Source organism: Rhinopithecus bieti, unplaced genomic scaffold, assembly GCF_001698545.2.
Source record: "Rhinopithecus bieti isolate Rb0 unplaced genomic scaffold, ASM169854v2 scaffold_3767, whole genome shotgun sequence".
Lineage (NCBI taxonomy): Eukaryota > Metazoa > Chordata > Mammalia > Primates > Cercopithecidae > Rhinopithecus > Rhinopithecus bieti.
The window spans coordinates 81,959-100,260 of NW_016804149.1; the positions used below are offsets into that span (position 1 = coordinate 81,959).

At 36.4% G+C, this 18,302-nt stretch overlaps 1 protein-coding gene across 1 annotated transcript; it reads right to left on the reverse strand.

Annotated features, from left to right (window-relative positions):
- Positions 1-4,791: 4,791 nt before the first annotated feature.
- On the reverse strand, positions 4,792-17,614 carry IBSP (integrin binding sialoprotein). Its single transcript, XM_017866845.1, has 7 exons — positions 17,533-17,614; positions 14,761-14,828; positions 14,620-14,670; positions 14,447-14,524; positions 10,640-10,702; positions 6,474-6,632; positions 4,792-5,867 (listed from the first exon to the last, which is right to left on the reverse strand). Exons 2-7 carry the CDS (start codon positions 14,812-14,814, stop codon positions 5,319-5,321), a joined length of 954 nt encoding a protein of 317 aa, XP_017722334.1. The 5' UTR covers positions 14,815-14,828; positions 17,533-17,614; the 3' UTR covers positions 4,792-5,318.
- Positions 17,615-18,302: the final 688 nt, after the last annotated feature.

Genomic DNA, 18,302 nt, shown 5'->3' on the forward strand with positions numbered 1-18,302 from the left:
CCATCAGAGAAATGCAAATCAAAACCACAATGAGATACCATCTCACACCAGTTAGAATGGCAATCATTAAAAAGTCAGGAAACAACAGGTGCTGGAGAGGATGTGGAGAAATAGGAACACTTTTACACTGTTGGTGGGACTGTAAACTAGTTCAACCATTGTGGAAGATAGCGTGGCAATTCCTCAAGGATCTAGAACTAGAAATACCATTTGACCCAGCCATCCCATTACTGGGTATATACCCAAAGGATTATAAATCATGCTGCTATAAAGACACATGCACACGTAAGTTTATTGTGGCACTATTCATAATAGCAAAGACTTGGTACCAACCCAAATGTCCACCAATGATAGACTGGATCAAGAAAACGTGGCACATATACACCATGGAATACTGTGCAGCCATAAAAAAGGATGAGTTCATGTCCTTTGTGGGGACATGGGTGAAGCTAGAAACCATCATTCTGAGCAAACTATTGCAAGGACAGAAAACCAAGCACCATATGTTCTCACTCATAGGTGGGGATTGAACAATGAGAACACTTGGACACCAGGTGGGGGAACATCACACACAGGGGCCTGTTGTGGGGTGGAGGGAGTGGGGAGGGATAGCATTAGGAGATATACCTAATGTAAATGACAAGTTAACGGGTGCAGCACACCAACATGTCACATGTACACATATGTAACAAACCTGCAGGTTGTGCACATGTACCCTAGAACTTAAAGTACAGTAATAATAATAATAATAATAATAATAAAGAAATACAAAAGGTAATTCAAAACTACTATAAACACATTTACATGCATAAACTAGAAAACCTAGAAGAGATGGATAAATTCTTGCAAAAATACAACCCTCCTGGCTAAACTCAGGAAGAAGTAGATACCCTGAACAGACCAATAACAAGTAGCGAGATTGACATTGTAATTAAGAAATTACCAACAAAAAAGTCCAGGATCAGATGGATTCACAGCAGAATTCTACCAGATATTCAAAGAAGAATTGGTATGAATCCTTTTGACACTATTCCACAAGATAGAGGGAAAACGAACCCTTCTTAATTTATTCTATGAAGCCAGCATCACCCTAATACCAAAACCAGGAAAGGACACAAACAAAAAGGAAAACTGCAGACTGATATCCTTGATGAACATAGATGCTGAAATCCTTAACAAAATACTAGCTAATCGAATCCAACAACATATCAAAAAGATAATCCACCATGATCAATTGGGTTTTATACCAGGGATGCAGGGATGGTTTAACATGCCCAAGTCAATAAATGTGATACACCACATAAACAGAATTTTTAAAAAATCACATGATTATCTCAATAGATGCATTCAACATTTGAAAAACATTCAACAAAATTCAGCATCCCTTTATGATTAAAACTCTCAGCAAAATTGGCATGCAAGGGACATACCTTAATGTAATAAAAGCCATCTATGACAAACCCACAGCCAACATAGTACTGAACAGGGAAAACTTGAAAGCATTCCATCTGAGAACTGGAACAAGACAAGGATGAGCTCTCTCACCACTCCTCTTAAGAATAGTACTGTAAGTGCTAGCCAGAGCAATCAGACAAGAGAAAGAAATAAAGGACATCCAAATTGGTAAAGTGAAAGTCAAACTGTCACTGTTTGCTGAGGACATGATTGTTTATCCTGAAAACCCTAAGGATTCCTCCAGAAATCTCCTAGAACTGATAAAAGAATTCAGCAAAGTTTCTGCATACAAGATTAATATGCACAAATCAGTAGCTCTTCTATATACCAACAGTGATCAAGCAGAGAATCAAATCAAGAACTCAATCCCTTTCACAATTGCTGCAAGAAAAAACAACAACAACAACAACAACTTAGGAATATACCTAACAAAGGAGTCAAAAGACCTCTATAAGGAAAACTACAAAACACTGCTGAAAGAAATCATAGAAGACACAAATAAATGGGACATATCCCATGCTCGTGGATGGGTAGTATCAATATTGTGAAAAAGACCATTCTGGCAAAAGCAATCTACAAATTCAATGCAATCCCCATCAAAAAACCACCATCATTCTTCACAGAATTAGAAAAAAACAACTCTAAAATTCATATGGAAACAAAAAAGAGCTCACATAGCCAAAGCAATACTAAACAAAAAGATCAAATCTGGAAGCATCACACTACCTGATTTCAAACTATACTATAAGGCCATAATCACCAAAACAGCATGGTACTGGTATAAAAATAGGCACATAGACCAATGGGACAGAATAGAGAACCCAGAAATAAACCAAATACTTGCAGTCAATTCATCTTTGACAAAGAAAACATAAAGTGGGGAAAGGACACCCTTTTCAACAAATGGTCCTGGGATAATTGGCTAGCCACATGTAGGAGAATGACATTAGATCCTCATCTCTTACCTTATACAAAAATCAACTCAAGATGGATTAAGGAGTTAAACCTAAGACCTGAAACTATGAAAATTCTAGAAGATAACTGGAGAAACTCTTCTAGACATTGGCTTAGGCAAGGATTTCATGACCAAGAACCCAAAAGCAAATGCAATAAAAACAAAGATAACTAGCTGGGACCTAATTAAACTTAAGAGCTTTTGCACGACAAAAGCAACAGTCAGCAGAGCAAACAGATAAGCCACAAAGCGGGAGAAAATCTTCACAATCTATACATCTGACAAAGAACTAATATCCAGAATCTACAACGAACTCAAACAAATCAGTAAGAAAAAAAATCCTATCAAAAAGTGAGCTAAGGACATGAATAGACAATTCTCAAAAGAAGATATACAAATGGCTAAGAAATATGTAAAAATGCTCAACATCATTAATGATCAGGGAAATGCAAATCAAAACCACAACACCATACTACCTTACTCCTGTAAGAATGCCCAAATCAAAATATCAAAAAACAAAACAAAAAAAAACAGTAGATGTTGGCATGTATGTGGTGAACATGGAATGCTTCTACACTGTTGGTGGTAATGTAAACTACTACAGCCGCTATGGAAAACAGTGTGGAGATTCCTTGAAGAACTAAAAGTAGAGCTGCCATTTGATTCAGCAATCCCACTACTAGATATCTACCCAGAGGAAAATAAGTCATTATTTGAACACACATATATTTATTGCATATTTGAACACATTCATATTTATAGCAGCACAATTCACAATTGCAAAATTGTGGAATCAACCCAAATGTCCAGCAATCAATGAGTGGATAAAGAAACTGTGGTGTATATATATATATGTATGATGGAATACTACGCAGCCATAAAGGAATGAATTAACAGCATTTGCAGTGACCTGGATGAGATTGGAGACTATTATTCTAAGTGGAATAACTCAGGATTGGAAAACCAAATATCGTATGTTCTCACTGATATGTGGGAGCTAAGCTATGAGGATGCAAATGCATAAGAATGATACAATGGACTTTGGGGACTTGGTGGGAAGAGTGGGGGGGCGAGGGAAAGACTACAAATATGGTGCAGTGTATACTGCTCCGGTGATAGGTGTGCCAAAATCTCACAAATCACCATGTAACCGAATACCACCCGTACCCTCACAACTCATGGGAAAAAATATATATTTATTTAAAACCAAATATTTTAAAATTTGTGGTTTGAATATTTGAGAAACAAATTTTAGAATAAAGATATAATAAGAAAAAAGTTACAAAAATTGAATGTCATGATGCATGGAAAGTCTCGCAACTGGTAGCTAATAGACTAAAATTACCCCGAAGACAGCATTCTTCATTTTCATATGCTCAATGTGTGAACATACTCTGGCTCTGTAAATGTTCAAAACATCTTTTCAGTTAATAAATCAAAAGGTGAATGCATTTTGTTCTTCTTGCTTCTTCTATCTACTTTCCTTCTTTACTCCCATTTTAAATTTATTTCAGGTTTATATCAAGGTGTGACTTGCTGTTAAGTCTTTGTATATCAGCCCTTCTTTGTGTGTGTATGTGTTGTGTAAGAGTTTTTTTTCTACCTCATTCCGCCTCTTGCCCAGCTAAAGTTAAGCCAAGTAGAAGTAGGATTGCTAGATAAACAAAGCACTCAGTTAAAGTTGAGTATTAGGGCTGGGCATGGTGGCTCACATCTGTAATCCCAGCACTTTGGGAGGCCGAGGTGGATGGATCACTTGAGGTCAGGAGTTCAAGACCAGCCTGGCCAACGTGGTGAAACCCTGTCTCTACCCAAAATGCAAAAATTTAGCCAGATGTGGTGGTGTATGCCTGTAATCCTAGGTACTTGGGAGGCTTAGGTAGGAGAATGGCTTGAACCCAGGAGGCAGAGGTTGTGGTGAGCCGAGATGGTGCCACTGTACTCCAGCCTGGGTGATAGAGTGAGGCTGTGTCTCAAAAAATAATTATATAATAAGGTTGAGTATTAGATAGGTAGTGAATCATTTATTTAGTATAAGTATGTCCAAAATACTTCACAAAGGCCAAATATTGCATGGGGTATACTTACACTAAAAATTATTCATTGTTTATCTGAAATTCAAATTTAATAGGCATCCTATATGTTTGTTATATCTGGCAACCCTAATAAGAGCCATTCATTCCCCTGATATATATGGCTAACCCTGCCCACAAGCATGGCAAAGTCTTAGTTATGTTGATTTAGCCAAAAGAAAATGTTTACAGTCCTCTTAGTTTTAAACCATAGTGGAAATAAGCTTTTCTCCTTTAGTGAAATAGTCTTCCATTTGTTTCACCTTTTTCCGTTCTGAATCTCTCACTTCTTTTCTTAATTATAACACATTTGAAGGATTGCATTTTTATTTGTGATAAAACTCATAGATTAGAGTATACATACAGGTCACATAAAATACATGAGGATGACAAACCTAATATACAGTGTTGCATAGGTAGTGCGATTAAGAAACTACACATTTATTGTATACAGTGTCATTAATGTCAATGAAATTCTTCTTAGAAGCACTTCTTGTACAAAGAGTATGTTTTCGCAGTTAGCAATAGTACAGTCATGTTAAAAACTACTATTCATAGAGCTACAACCTCAAACCATTCAATGGAATTTGATCTTATGAGCTGGTGTACTGCTTGATAGATGGCCCTGATTTCCAATGATCTTTCCATAACATGCCAGAAAGAAAAGAGACAAGAAGCCTATTACTTTGCAGAAGCAATTACAGAAAATTTGGAACGGTAATACCATTCCTCATTATAATATGCACATTTGTTATATTGCACCTTCCTGAGTTGAACCTTGAAAATGTTAGCCGGATGCAAAGCCAGAATGGATGAATTCATCGCAGGCTGGAGCTTCACTGGTGGTGGTAGTAATTCTGACCGTCATAGCTGTCGTAGCCTTGCCCTTTAAAGTAGCTGTACTCATCCTCGTAGGCTCGGTAATTGTCCCCACGAGGTTCCCCGTTCTCACTTTCATAGACTTCATATCCATTGTCGTATTCATTGGTGCCCGTGTATTCGTACTCCCCCTCGTATTCAACTGTGGTGGTTTTCCCAAAAGGTGGGGAGGTGGTTCTATAGACTTGTGGTGGGGTTGTAGGTTCAAACCCACCATTTGGAGAGGTTGTTGTCTTAGAGCTGCCCTTGTCCTGCCCTCTGGTTGCTGTAGTGCCTTCTGTATTGGCTCCAGTGACACTTTTTTCTTCCCCTTCTTCTCCGTTGTCTCCGCCGCTGCTGCCGTTGCCGTTTTCTGCCTCTGTGCTGTTGGTACTGGTGCCGTTTATGCCTTGTTCATTTTCATCCACTTCTGCTTCGCTTTCTTCATTTTCATTTTCTTCCTCTTCCTCCTCTTCTTCTTCATCACTTTCCTCCTTTTTTGTAGCTTTGTTTGTTATATCCCCAGCCTGTAAGGAAACGTTTGAAAGAACCCAAATCTAGCTGTGAAAAATGTAAAACTTAAGGCCATCACTCATTCAACACAATATTCTATACTGACAGCCTTGTTCTAGGCGTCTTATTTGAATTAAAACCAATTTAATTTACAAAATGATTGGGGGCTTTAAAACTTCAGGATAAATCCCTTTGTCATGGGTTTTGATGGGGAAAGTGTGCCATTATTTAGAGAAAATGCCTTTCTTGGGGTAGATTCTTCCTATCGTTTTGCTACTCACTTTCTCTGTCTTGGAATTCTCTTCCCTGGAATGTCATGGTATCTCTCAGGACCTTTTATCCATGCCTAGATATGTGTTCTTAGTCTTCCGTTATAATGTAAAAGTCAGTGTAATAACATGTGAGGAGAACTTGTCTGGCAGAAGATCCTTTCTTATTTGTAAATAGGAAAAGTGTATCTGCTCTCACTTTTTTAATGAGTTAATGAAGATAGTGTAAAATATTATGTGTATAGTGTTAGGATACCCTTAGACTCCAGTAAAAATGTTTAAAAAGGATTGAATATTACCATTATTATTAATGGTAATAATTTCATTTTGGAGGAATAATTCCACTGTTACCTTCTTGGGAAGCTGGATTGCAGCTAACCCTGTATACCATGTGCCAGGTGTGGCGTCCTCTCCATAGCCCAGTGTTGTAGCAGAAAGTGTAGTGTTCTCAGCCTCAGAGTCTTCATCTTCATTTGATTCTTCATTGTTTTCTCCTTCATTTGAAGTCTCCTGTTAGGAATATTCATAGTAAGAGAAGTTATTTTACCTGGAAGATAGTTCAAGATTTGTTGGAGCTGTGACTCATTTGTTGGAGGTTTATTATTTGGAAAAACTTTGTATCCCTCAGCTGGCTGATCACTCAAAGCCTGCCTTCGCTTATGCCATTTGCACTTCTCACTTCTAAGCGCTCAACTCCAAGTTATTTAATACTCCTTACTCCACACTATATTATGTTTTAGATATTTCTGCTTTGTATTTTGTCAATTAAAAAATATTTGTGTTTCAGGCATTTGACACATCATTTGTTTCTGTAAAAAGAAGAAACTAAACACTCCAAGAAATTCTTAGTGATATATTATTGCATGAAGGCTTTTTTTGTTTGTTTGTTTTTTGTTTTTTGTTTTTTTTTTGACAGAGTCTTGCTCTGTTGCCAGGCTGGAATGCAATGGTGCGATCTTGGCTCACTGCAACCTCTGCCTCCTGGGTTCAAGCGATTCTCCTGTCTCAGCCTCCCGAGTAGCTGGGACTACAGGTGCATTCCACCATACCCAGCTAATTTTTGTATTTTTAGTAGAAACAGGGTTTCACCATGTTGACCAGGATGGTCTCGATCTCTTGACCTCATGATCTGCCCACTTTGACCTCCCAAAGTGCTGGGATTACAGGCATGAGCCACTGCACCCAGTCTGCATGAAGTGTTTTAAAAAATTAATACTCTTCAAATGAATGTCTATTATAATCTTTAATATTTCATCTTTTGCCTTTATTTTGTGTTGTGAGGCAATTGTTTTTTAACTGAGTTGATCTCAGTGTAATTCGTAGGTAATATTAAAAATCAGGGTTTCCTATATATGGAATTTATTTAAACAAATACAGGAAAATTGAATTCATTTCAACACATTTTAAGAGATTGTGATAACTTTTAAAGTTTAAAACAAACAAAGAAATAAATATTTAGCCTGCCTATTATTAAAACAAAATGACTAAAGCACCACATGTTTGTTTCATCAAATTTGTAAATTTCACTATTTCAGTGAAGGGTTGCAGTACTACCAGAGTGTACCCCAAACAGTCTCCAAGCTAATTGTGTCAAATATCCCCAAAACACTGTGCTGTTTGTTTATTGTTTTATGTTTATGCTTTATTCCAACAGATCTTTCAGAGGTAGAAGGAGAAATTAATGCTAGCATCCTTAGAAAGTTCCCCAGAGTAGAATGCACTATTTGCATTTGAAAAATCTGATTGGGTTATATGACTCGTATGAGGTCAAATAGACAGCAGTTTATTGGTGGCAGGGTCACCACTAAAGGCCCAATATCCAACTTTTACTTTTTCTCTTACAGCACCTTTTCTTTTCCCAGATACTTTATTTAAGGATGTTCCACTGCACATGAGTTAAATAGGAAAATAGGTCAATCTGTTGATGGGTATGAGGCTTCACAAATTTTATTGGATAGAAAAACAGCACTAATTTGGGCTTGCAAAGATATTATCAACTCACTAGACTGGCTAACAAGACTGAAAGAAGCAAGTGTTGGTGAGAATGTGGAGCAACCGGAATCCTCATACACTGATGGTGAGAGTTTACCTGAGTACGTCTGTTTTGGAAAGCTGGTTGCCATCTAAGGTTGAATATATGCCTTAGTAGATTTTGACTCTGAAATTTCACTTTGGGTGAAATGGCCTCCAGAAACGACTATGTATATGTTCACCAGAAGAAGTTCTAGAAAGTTCATAGCAGCACTTTGTAATCACCCAAACTTGGAAACTACTCAACTGCCCATCAACAGAAGAATAACACATTTTGGTACATTCACATAATGAAATACTGACAATGAGAATAAATGACCTACAACTACAGAACAACATGGATGAATCTCTAAATTTGAGAGTGAAGAAGTAACACACGAAGAGTAAATGAAGTATGATCCTACATTTGTAATATACAAAAACAGGCCAAAGTATTAAGAGTCAAAATAGTGGTTGTCTTTTGTGGGGGTTTGTTAATGAATGGAATGGAACACAAGGCATGCACTGCTTTTTGATATGAGTGCTAGTTTCACTTATGTGTTCAATTTCTGAAATTTCAATGAGATGTATAATTAGGATAATTTTATTATGTATATTTCAATAAAAGTTTATTTTATGAGACTAAATAGTTTAGGAGTGGAAAAAGAAAATGTGTGATCACCAAGTAGAAAATATGCCTAAGTGTTCTCCTCATACGACTTTTAATGAATGAAGTTTGTTGCATTTTTTCCTCTAAAGTTTCAAAACCAAACCACCAGATATTTACTGGGCACCATATATGTATAAGCAATTATGCTAGACAGCATAAGGAGATATAAAACTGGGTAGCATGGCTCTTCCCCAAAGCAGGGATTTTAACCTATGGTCATGAGGTGTCTGCAGATACATTCTGGGAAGATCTTAAATGTTCAGAGATCCTTGGCAAAATTTTGTGTGTACTTGATTTCATCAGAACCCCCAAAGAAGTCCTAGTCTTCCTCAATCCTCAACCACCACCACAACGAATGAAGAGCCACTCCCAAAAGATATGCAATCTAGTTGGGAAATGTAGTTGGCAAGGCAATTTCACAATCACTGTACAGCGAAGAGCTATAACTAAATGGATAACCCTAGCCTAGTTCTTGTGTAAGATTGCTATGTGGAACTCCAGGAGAAATTTTGTGGGATTTAGTGGGTGGCATTTTTCCTGGTACTGGCTTAACATTCTTGTAAGGCCTTCCTTCAAGCTGTTAGTGTAAATTATGATATGGGAAATGTTGCTTTTATAGTTAAAAATATACCAAACTAATGATTCGTCACCTTTCAAGTTCCCACATCATTTTGTTTTCAAGATTGCTGTTAATACATGATCCATTTTTGATTATCATTGTCTGTTCATAAATAGCACCTGAGAATACCTGAATTTAAAAGGTTCCCAAACCAGTGGATAGCTATAATTGACTATGCGGGAAGATGCATCCTAATTGGTGTGTTTCCTTAGGTAAGAATGTCAGTTATAAACATGGTAGCACAATTTCCAAGCCATGTAGATGAATCTTAGCCCGGGACTACACTAATCTATAAAACTATACGGGAAGATATTTATATACCTATGAATTTTATTGTTACCCAAAAAGACGTATCATTTTTTTGTTTTGTTTTGTTTTGTTTTGTTTTGTTTTTTCTGCGACAGAGTCTTGATCTATTGCACAGACCGGAGTGCAGTGACAGGATCTCGGCTCACCGCAACCTCCACCTTCCAGGTTCAAGCGATTCTTGTGTCTCAGCTTCCCAAGTGACTGGAATTACAGGTGCATGCCACCACACCTGGCTAATTTTTGTATGTTTAGTAGAGACGGTGTTTCACCATGTTGGCCAGGCTGGTCTCAAACTCCTGACCTCAAGTGATCCGCCCACCTTGGCCTCTCAAAGTGTTGAGATTACAGGCGTAAGCCACCACACCAAGCCTGAAATTTTTATTAAGAAGAATAACCCTACTTTGTGAGTTATGAAAGGCTGATGAATCACAATAATACTGTAGAGGATGTAAACTAGTTTTTACATACTACCCTCTTGGTAAATTAAGTTTTAAAGTTCAGTCCTTAAAACAAGTCTTGCACTGAGTTTAGGATTATTATTCATTTGTCTTCTAACATCATGTTCTATCCACCTAAATAGAAGTAATGCTATCTGTTGCTTTTTGTCAGATTTTATACTACTTCCGTTGCTTTTTATCAGATTTTATACTACTTCTACTTAAAAGGGAGACATTTTTGGTTTTGAGCACCATTTGTAAGTAACTTCAACCCCAAACTGCAATAGTGTTTTAAACAGGTAATGTTAGTGGATTCTAATTTAAATAAAATTTTGCTTATCCAAAATAGGATATTGTGGGTAGTTAGTAAAGTGACAATGGCTATTTGCTGAGTCCAGACTGCAATAGACTAGTTTCCTATTTGTTTTTTGTGCTGTCTGCTTTATTATGAAAAGATTGCAGAATTCCTTACCTCTTCTTCCTCCTCCTCTTCTGAACTATCATCTCCATTTTCTTCGGATGAGTCACTACTGCCCTAAAAATATATATACATGTATGTATACACTTATCTGTGTACAAATGTATTCAACAGCAATTTAAATTTCCTGCTAATTGAATCACAATAAAATACACACAAATTTTTACTCAATCTAATTAGTATTACCATCTTGATTGATTTGTTTACTAAGAACTGACTACATACTGATGTGAGAAAGATAGATTAGACATGCAAAATGAAGTTAGAGAAAAATAGGCATTTTACTATGATCAAGATACGAATTGGATATCCCATTTGTCAACTTCCAAAGCGTTGACAATATATTGACACTTTTTTTATGTAAAAACTAGGGCAATGAACCACAGAATTGTTTAACTTTGAGAGAACAAGTGGATTATCTGGTCCAATTTTTAAATTTTATGGAGAATGAATCAGCAGCCTAAAAAAGTTGTGACTTCTCCAGCAGGTTCAAGGCAGACCTTGGGCTAAGATATAGTTAACATTTTAAAATTTTATTTATAAAACATAAAAGAAATCATTCAGTTTACTATAAAATGACAGTTGCTATAGATGATTCTCTTACATAGTGAGCTCTCCTGTTGAATTTAAGTTAGCATTTAATTTAACAAAATTTAATTTGCATATAATTTTTAGTGTCTTTAAATTTAATTAAAGTCAGTTACTAAAATGAAGTTAATTTATACATGTGAAGTAAAAGTCTTATGATAGAAAAAATTTATTCATTTAACTATTTAGGAGGTTATATAGAGCAACATCCCTCTAACAAGTTCAGTGTTGAATGAGAAGAAATTAAGATTTTGTATATAAAAATATAATTATAAGCTAATGAGTTTTGCTACTTTTTGAAAGGAAATGTAAATTCCAACCTAAGATTCTGTCATTTCCTTCCCTGCAATTTTTAGCTTTGATTCTGATGACCCAGTTAAGTGTCCTGCATTTAGAAAATATATCTGCAGAAGGATCTCTAATTTTTACAGATATGTATGTGTTAGAAATCAGATGTAAGACAACATTCATGTCCAGGTCCTGTGGGACTGTCCCTGCTGGCTCATTCTTCAGATGGCCACATCATCCACCCAAGGAAAGGGAATGCTTGTCACCTCAAGCCAGGAATAACCTCAGGTGGAAAAGAGAATAATTAAACCTGTTCTTCCAGTGCCGTGACCTCAACAGTTGTGCCTTCCTCTAGGGTGAATAGAGTATTATATTTGAACTGTTTCTATTTATTAGTTAACTTAATTATAGAGGACAGTATATTTATGCAATCAGAACTGTTTCTCTCAGTGGGGGGATTTCAATCACTTTACATGCTCCTTCACCTCTGTCTTTCTCCCTAGCTCAACCATATCACTCTTTGATTAGTGTCTGCAGTGAGGACACTTTAAAAGCTGTATGAAATGCCTTGAATCTTTGGCATTTTTTTTCCTATCTTTCATTTATGCCTTATTACCAATTTGTTACTAAGTCCAATTGATTCTCCAAGAAGTCTTTCATCTGTCTACACAGATAGATGAGAGAGTTCTGAAATGGAAGACAATTCCGAAAACCCACAACTCTTGTATCATAGCTGAGATGAGTCTGATAAAAGAAATGTAAGATTAAATTCTTGCCTTCTATGAGTTCACACACTAATAAAACATCATTTGAATCACAAAAAGACAATTTTTTGCAATTAAGAAGGTTAGGATGTTAAATTTACTTACACTTTCATTTCTATAGTCTAGCAGATACATAAGCTCTAGTAGATAGCTTGCTGATAACTTTGCTATCCAAATAACATATTTCATTGTAACTCGGTAGTTTAGAAATGATTGTATATAAACACAGATTTGTTTGACGAAAACATGAATTTCAAAGCCAATACAGCTTAATGCATTTTGGGGTGACAACTTGGGCACTAAATACCTAACGATACTCTTAAAGAAAATCAAATTTTGTAAAGCAGAAGAATGGGTCATGAGTACTAGGTCAGACAGTTGGATTGGGAGATATATTTTATACAATTTTATTTAAAAACTACCATCTTACAAATTCTACATTAGTTGAGATGGGCCTATCTGTATATAATTTGTGAAAAAAATTGTATACTAAAGATCTCCTTGATCTACAAACTTCAGATCTATCAATATTGAGAACTGTAATGCCTCCTAATATTTCTTCACTATGGACATTTTAATTGGCCCACACATACATATCTGTAAAAATATCCAGATGGGAATGAATATCTCTATGTGCCTAATATTTCAGAAAACTCTAGGAGCTAGTCAGAGACTTGAATTTATTATCATTTCCATTTAGTTTAAAAAAGAGAATGAAGCAAACTTTCAAATGAGCACTGTTTATTTATGGGCCTGAGGTGAACCAAAGAAGGGAATACAATTCTGAAAACCCACAACTCTTGTTTCATTCATGCTCATATTTTTGTGGCCACACAAATTCCCCATAATTATGTTGGTTCTAGAAATACTTTAAAATGATCATTTCCTATCATTGTAGGGGTTAGAGATGGATTAGCCCAACATATGGTAAGATGCAATGCCAAGCCACTGTGCTGAGGCATCGTTTTCAGCATCCTGACTGCTTTTGGTGTCTCAAGAGTCCTGGGTCAAGTGGTGCATAATTGGTGTCCTGAACCCAAACTGTATAGTACTAAAAACAGTGCAATCCTAGTTTGTTGTATATTTAAAATCAACACCACACCCTCTGGTTTTCAAAGGCACCCTTCACAGGTAACCCAGCAAAATTGGAAACTCTTATTTTTAGTTTTAGTTATTTTCCTTTTGTTTACAAATTTAAGGGATGGTTTGTTTTTCTCACAAGCTTTTTTTCATGCACGTCATGAGTTTCTCTTTTTCCTCTGCAGTTTTACCATTATAATTGTGCTCCAGTGTATGACATATTACTCTAGTGACCCACACAGATTAAGGTGAAGAAAATCTTCAGAAATTACCAATGATTATCAAAGTTTTAAAAAAATAATGACCTCTGATGTTTATGAAGTCAAATTTTCCTCTACCAATTAACGGACTCAGCAGTGCCACATGTAAACAGCTGTCTGACAGTTTTGAGTCAGCTATAATAGGACAGCCAGTGACCTTATCACTGATGGAATTGGTCAACAACTGATAAAAATCTTCCACTTATGTCTGTGAGTTAGCAAAAACACCAGAGCTCGATGTGCTACCGTATTTGTTTTTATTGTATTATTCTAGACTGTACCCAAATGACCCAAATGATTTTACTCTGTGTATATGTCTGCTTTAAAAGAGAACTTAGAAAATAAACCTTATTGGCCGGGCGCGGTGGCTCAAGCCTGTAATCCCAGCACTTTGGGAGGCCGAGACGGGCGGATCACGAGGTCAGGAGATCGAGACCATCCTGGCTAACATGGTGAAACCCCGTCTCTACTAAAATACAAAAAACTAGCCGGGCGAGGTGGCGGGCGCCTGTAGTCCCAGCTACTCCGGAGGCTGAGGCAGGAGAATGGCGTAAACCCGGGAGGCGGAGCTTGCAGTGAGCTGAGATCCAGCCACTGCACTCCAGCCTGGGCGACAAAGCAAGACTCCGTCTCAAAAAAAAAAATAAAATAAAATAAAATAAAAAAAAAATAAACCTTATTTCCCTAAAAACAAACTTCTTATAGTAAGCAATCTTTCTGACTGAATTTCAGTGAGAGTTGAATTTAGGTGTTTTATAAATTTGATCTCCTTTAAATTATAATAGAAATTAAACTGAAGAAAAATGAATTTCTGTATTTACCTGAACTGGAAATCGTTTTAAAGGAGGATAAAAGTAGGCATGCTTGTAAAGATAATATCGTGGCCTGTACTTAAAGACCTGCAAAAACAAAATAAATGATATATTCATGTTTAATATACAATAAATACACAGCAAGTATAATCAGGCCAAGGAAGTATGCTAAAATTATTTACCCCATTTTCTTCAGAATCCTCTATTTTGACTCTTCGATGCAAATTTTTCATCTGTTTTAAAGAACATTTAATTGTGACATAATTTTCTTTTACATAAAAGACAAAACTGAAAATAACTGTAGGTTTTGATAAAGAACTTACTGAGAAAGCACAGGCCATTCCCAAAATGCTGAGCAAAATTAAAGCAGTCTTCATTTTGGTGATTGCTTCTGGAATTAATGAAGTGGTAAGGTTAATAAAATATTAAAACTAAGTGCAAAACTTTTTTGCTCATACTCAAAGATGAAGTATTTAATTTGTTTTCATTTCTGTGTAATTATCACTTTGACTAATTAAAACTAAATTATAGCTTTTATTTTCAAATTCTTCCTTCCATTTAAGTAACATAGAACTGACTTAACCCATCCGTTTATATAATCATGAGTTCCGTACTTGGTTTTAACCTATGTTCTGTGATTTGTCAATGGAAGACCTTTTCATTACTGCAAGAGATTTTGAATACTTAGGGTAATTCACACTGGTGTAACAGCCCTCTTAATATTGACATGGGAGTGTCAGCTAAGTGAATTGAATTGTTAGTGTAGTTGTGTGCCCTGTTTGTTTGTTTACAATTAAAAACTCGACCAGGTGTGGTGGCTCATGCCTCTAAAACCAGTACTTTGGGAGGCCAAGGTGGGCAGATCATTTGAGTCAAAGAGTTTGAGACCAGCCTGGGCAACATGGTGAAACTTGTTCTCTACAAAGAGTGCAAAACTTAGCTTGTCATGGTAGTGCACACCTGTAGGCCTAGCCACTAGAGAGGCTGAGCCTGGGAAGCCAAGGTTGCAGTGAGCTGTGTTCATACCACTGTACTGTACTCCACCCTGGGCAACAGAGTGAGATCCTGTCTCAAAAACAAAACAAAAAAGCAAAAATCACCGATAACCTATAGGCAATTTCCAGCTTCTGTATAGGTTTTGGGCTAAAAATTTATTTGTAAAATGGAAAGTAGGAGCTATTTTCCTCTGAATATCTTGGAATAATTGGTGTGTGTGTGTGTATGTGTGTGTGTGTGGTGTGTGTGTATGGGTGGGTGGATAAGACACAGAGAGAGAGGCAGAGAGGATGCTTAATACATGAAATACCACACTGATAGCATGTAGCACCCAACAGCCACTCCTCTAAGGATGCTTCCATGAGAAGAGCTCTTCAGAGTTTCGCCTTGGGGTATCAGGGGCAGATTTCCTCAAATTAAATTGCTCTCCAGCTCCATTTAAGTTTTCCATCTGCTAGTGTGTGAGACTGTACTGGGATGGATTAGGAGCTCTCCAGGGTTAGGGTGACAGACATGGATGAAAATTTCATTTCTATGGAACAATTGAAGATGCAGCTCTCAAAGTGGGAATAGGGCCTGAATAATCTTGGGGCTTGGAGCCATGCAAGGAGCCTCAGTTCCACATAAATTCCTCATGAGTAAAAGGAGATAGTCAAATGCTATCCTATTTTAATTTTATTCTATTTAATAAAATTGTATTTAAAATTTTATCATAATAGGGGTTAGGCAAGGTTAGCTGAAAGCCTACTAACGCTCAGCCATTTACATTTACACACACATTTAACTGTTAGCACCTTCTCATACATAGTCACAGCTCTGGCAATATTTTGGAAGCAAAATGTAGTGGTGATGGCAATTTCCCATGAATACATTTCAAAAAGTAATATTTAAAATGTGCAAAACAATGTCATATATTGAACTCTGCTGGTAAATTTTGTGTTGTGTCATCATCAGCCAAGATTTATTGCATCCTTATTGAGTATTTGACACTAAGTCCTGGAGATACTGTCTTGGGTCCTAAGTCACACTCTTTTTGTGTGGCAGAGTGAGTCTTTGGGTTTTGGTGCCCATACAGTTTCTCACAGTCCTATCTTAGTAAAAGTCCTTATTGGCCACATGGAAATAAACAGGCTTTGCTCCTGAAGGAGCCCATCTTTTTAGGCAGCACTGATTGCTATTGGGGTGGTCTAAATAATGCTTTGAACTTTGCCAGCTGTGACCAAGCCCATCAGCAAAACAGAAAGATTATTACTTTGCTACTTTATGAAAAGGGTGGGAATATTTACCATATTTTAAAGAGCTAAAAACTTAAATACATAGAATTATAGAAATAGTTTTGATTACATAAATTTCTCATAACAAACTATAAAAATAACCAGATAAAAGACGGCAGAAATAATAATAATGATACAAAGAACCAAGTAGTTCATGTAGGCAGAATTGGTTGCCTATATAAATCTAATTTTATTTACTTTGTGAGTGACGAAAAAGCAAAGACCTCTATAGTGACCACTACTAACCCAGACAGCAATTCAAACATTCTTAAAGGAGAGTTTTGAGGATTTAATTTCAAGTTTTATTGGGAAGAGTATGATAAACTACCAACAGTATTTATTTCTCTAGTTAGTACAATGTATTTTCTGTTCTGACTTTAGAGCTATAGGAAACATTAAAGCCTAATGTTTAATATGTTGAAAAGACAACATAAATACATGAAGTACAGACTAGGTGTAGTTTGTAGAGAAATATGCATATATCTAGGCAGATTTGCAAATGCAAAATAGTATTTCAATTAGGTCATCTTGAATGCATCAGAATGAGAAAACAAACAGTCAAGCTATGATGTGCAGAGAACGAAAGTAAGAAGCATAATGTAGTTTATGTGCATAATATTAAGAACTTGTTTACGTGCTGAGGTTAACAAGTTTAGCCTTTTGGAAAGAATTTAAAATCTGAAGTGCCAATTTAATGATAAATAATTATTAAACCATGTACAATGCAATAACATCATTTACATGAAAAATTCAAAGCCAAGTTCAGAAATGTAAACTGTGGAGTGTCCAATTTTATGATAATGAAGTTGTCCTATTAAATCTTACCCTCTGGCAGTCCTGGAGTGAGGAAGCAGGCTCACGGCAGTGAGTGGCACAGATTGAGTATTTCCTCTGCTCTCTCACTCACCCATCCACTTGCTCTTGCTGGCTATAAACTCTTCTTTGCCTTCCAACAGCCAATCACTGTCACGACCAAGGTGATGTCAGAACGTGGATTCTCACCAGAAAACCCCCAAACTTCAACACTTTTTCAAGACACAGGCTCAGTTGAATAAACATGAATGTGGTTCTAGAGCCAAGAGGTTTGCATTGTGGAATTTAATTGAAGGTTTAGGGGAAGATGAATAGTTTGGGTTCCGAATATATATAATAATACACTGGATTCGAATTAAAATAAATAGCAAAGGATTTAACCTTTTAAAATTTTCACAATTATGCAAGTTTTCACTATGTTGAAAGAAAGGAAAGCTTACTGTCATTAGATATAATTTTACATTAGTTTAGCTAAAAAAAGAAAGAAAAACTAAGTAATAAGGGAAAGGAGTGGATGAACAATCAGTATTTCCATATCAACTATTTTATGTTTCGTCCTGAAATATACTTTAGTGACTCATAAATTAACGTTGATATGATTAAGTCAGTCAGACTTTGTAAGATATAGTTGCTAAAACATGATGCTGAATATAAAAGTTAGAACTTTTGAGAATCATACCACTGAGAGGCAGATTTTATATTTTGTTTTGTAAATTAAATCTCTGTGGCCGGGCGCGGTGGCTCAAGCCTGTAATCCCAGCACTTTGGGAGGCCGAGGCGGG

Coding starts and splice junctions, on each gene's coding strand:
- IBSP (XM_017866845.1), bottom strand. CDS start 14,814: ATGAAGACTGCTTTAATTTTGCTCAGCATTTTGGGAATGGCCTGTGCT. Junction 14,671..14,760: donor GAATGGCCTGTGCTTTCTCA/GTAAGTTCTTTA, acceptor TCTTTAAAACAG/ATGAAAAATTTGCATCGAAG. Junction 6,633..10,639: donor AAGAGGAGGAGGAAGAAGAG/GTAAGGAATTCT, acceptor TATTCCTAACAG/GAGACTTCAAATGAAGGAGA.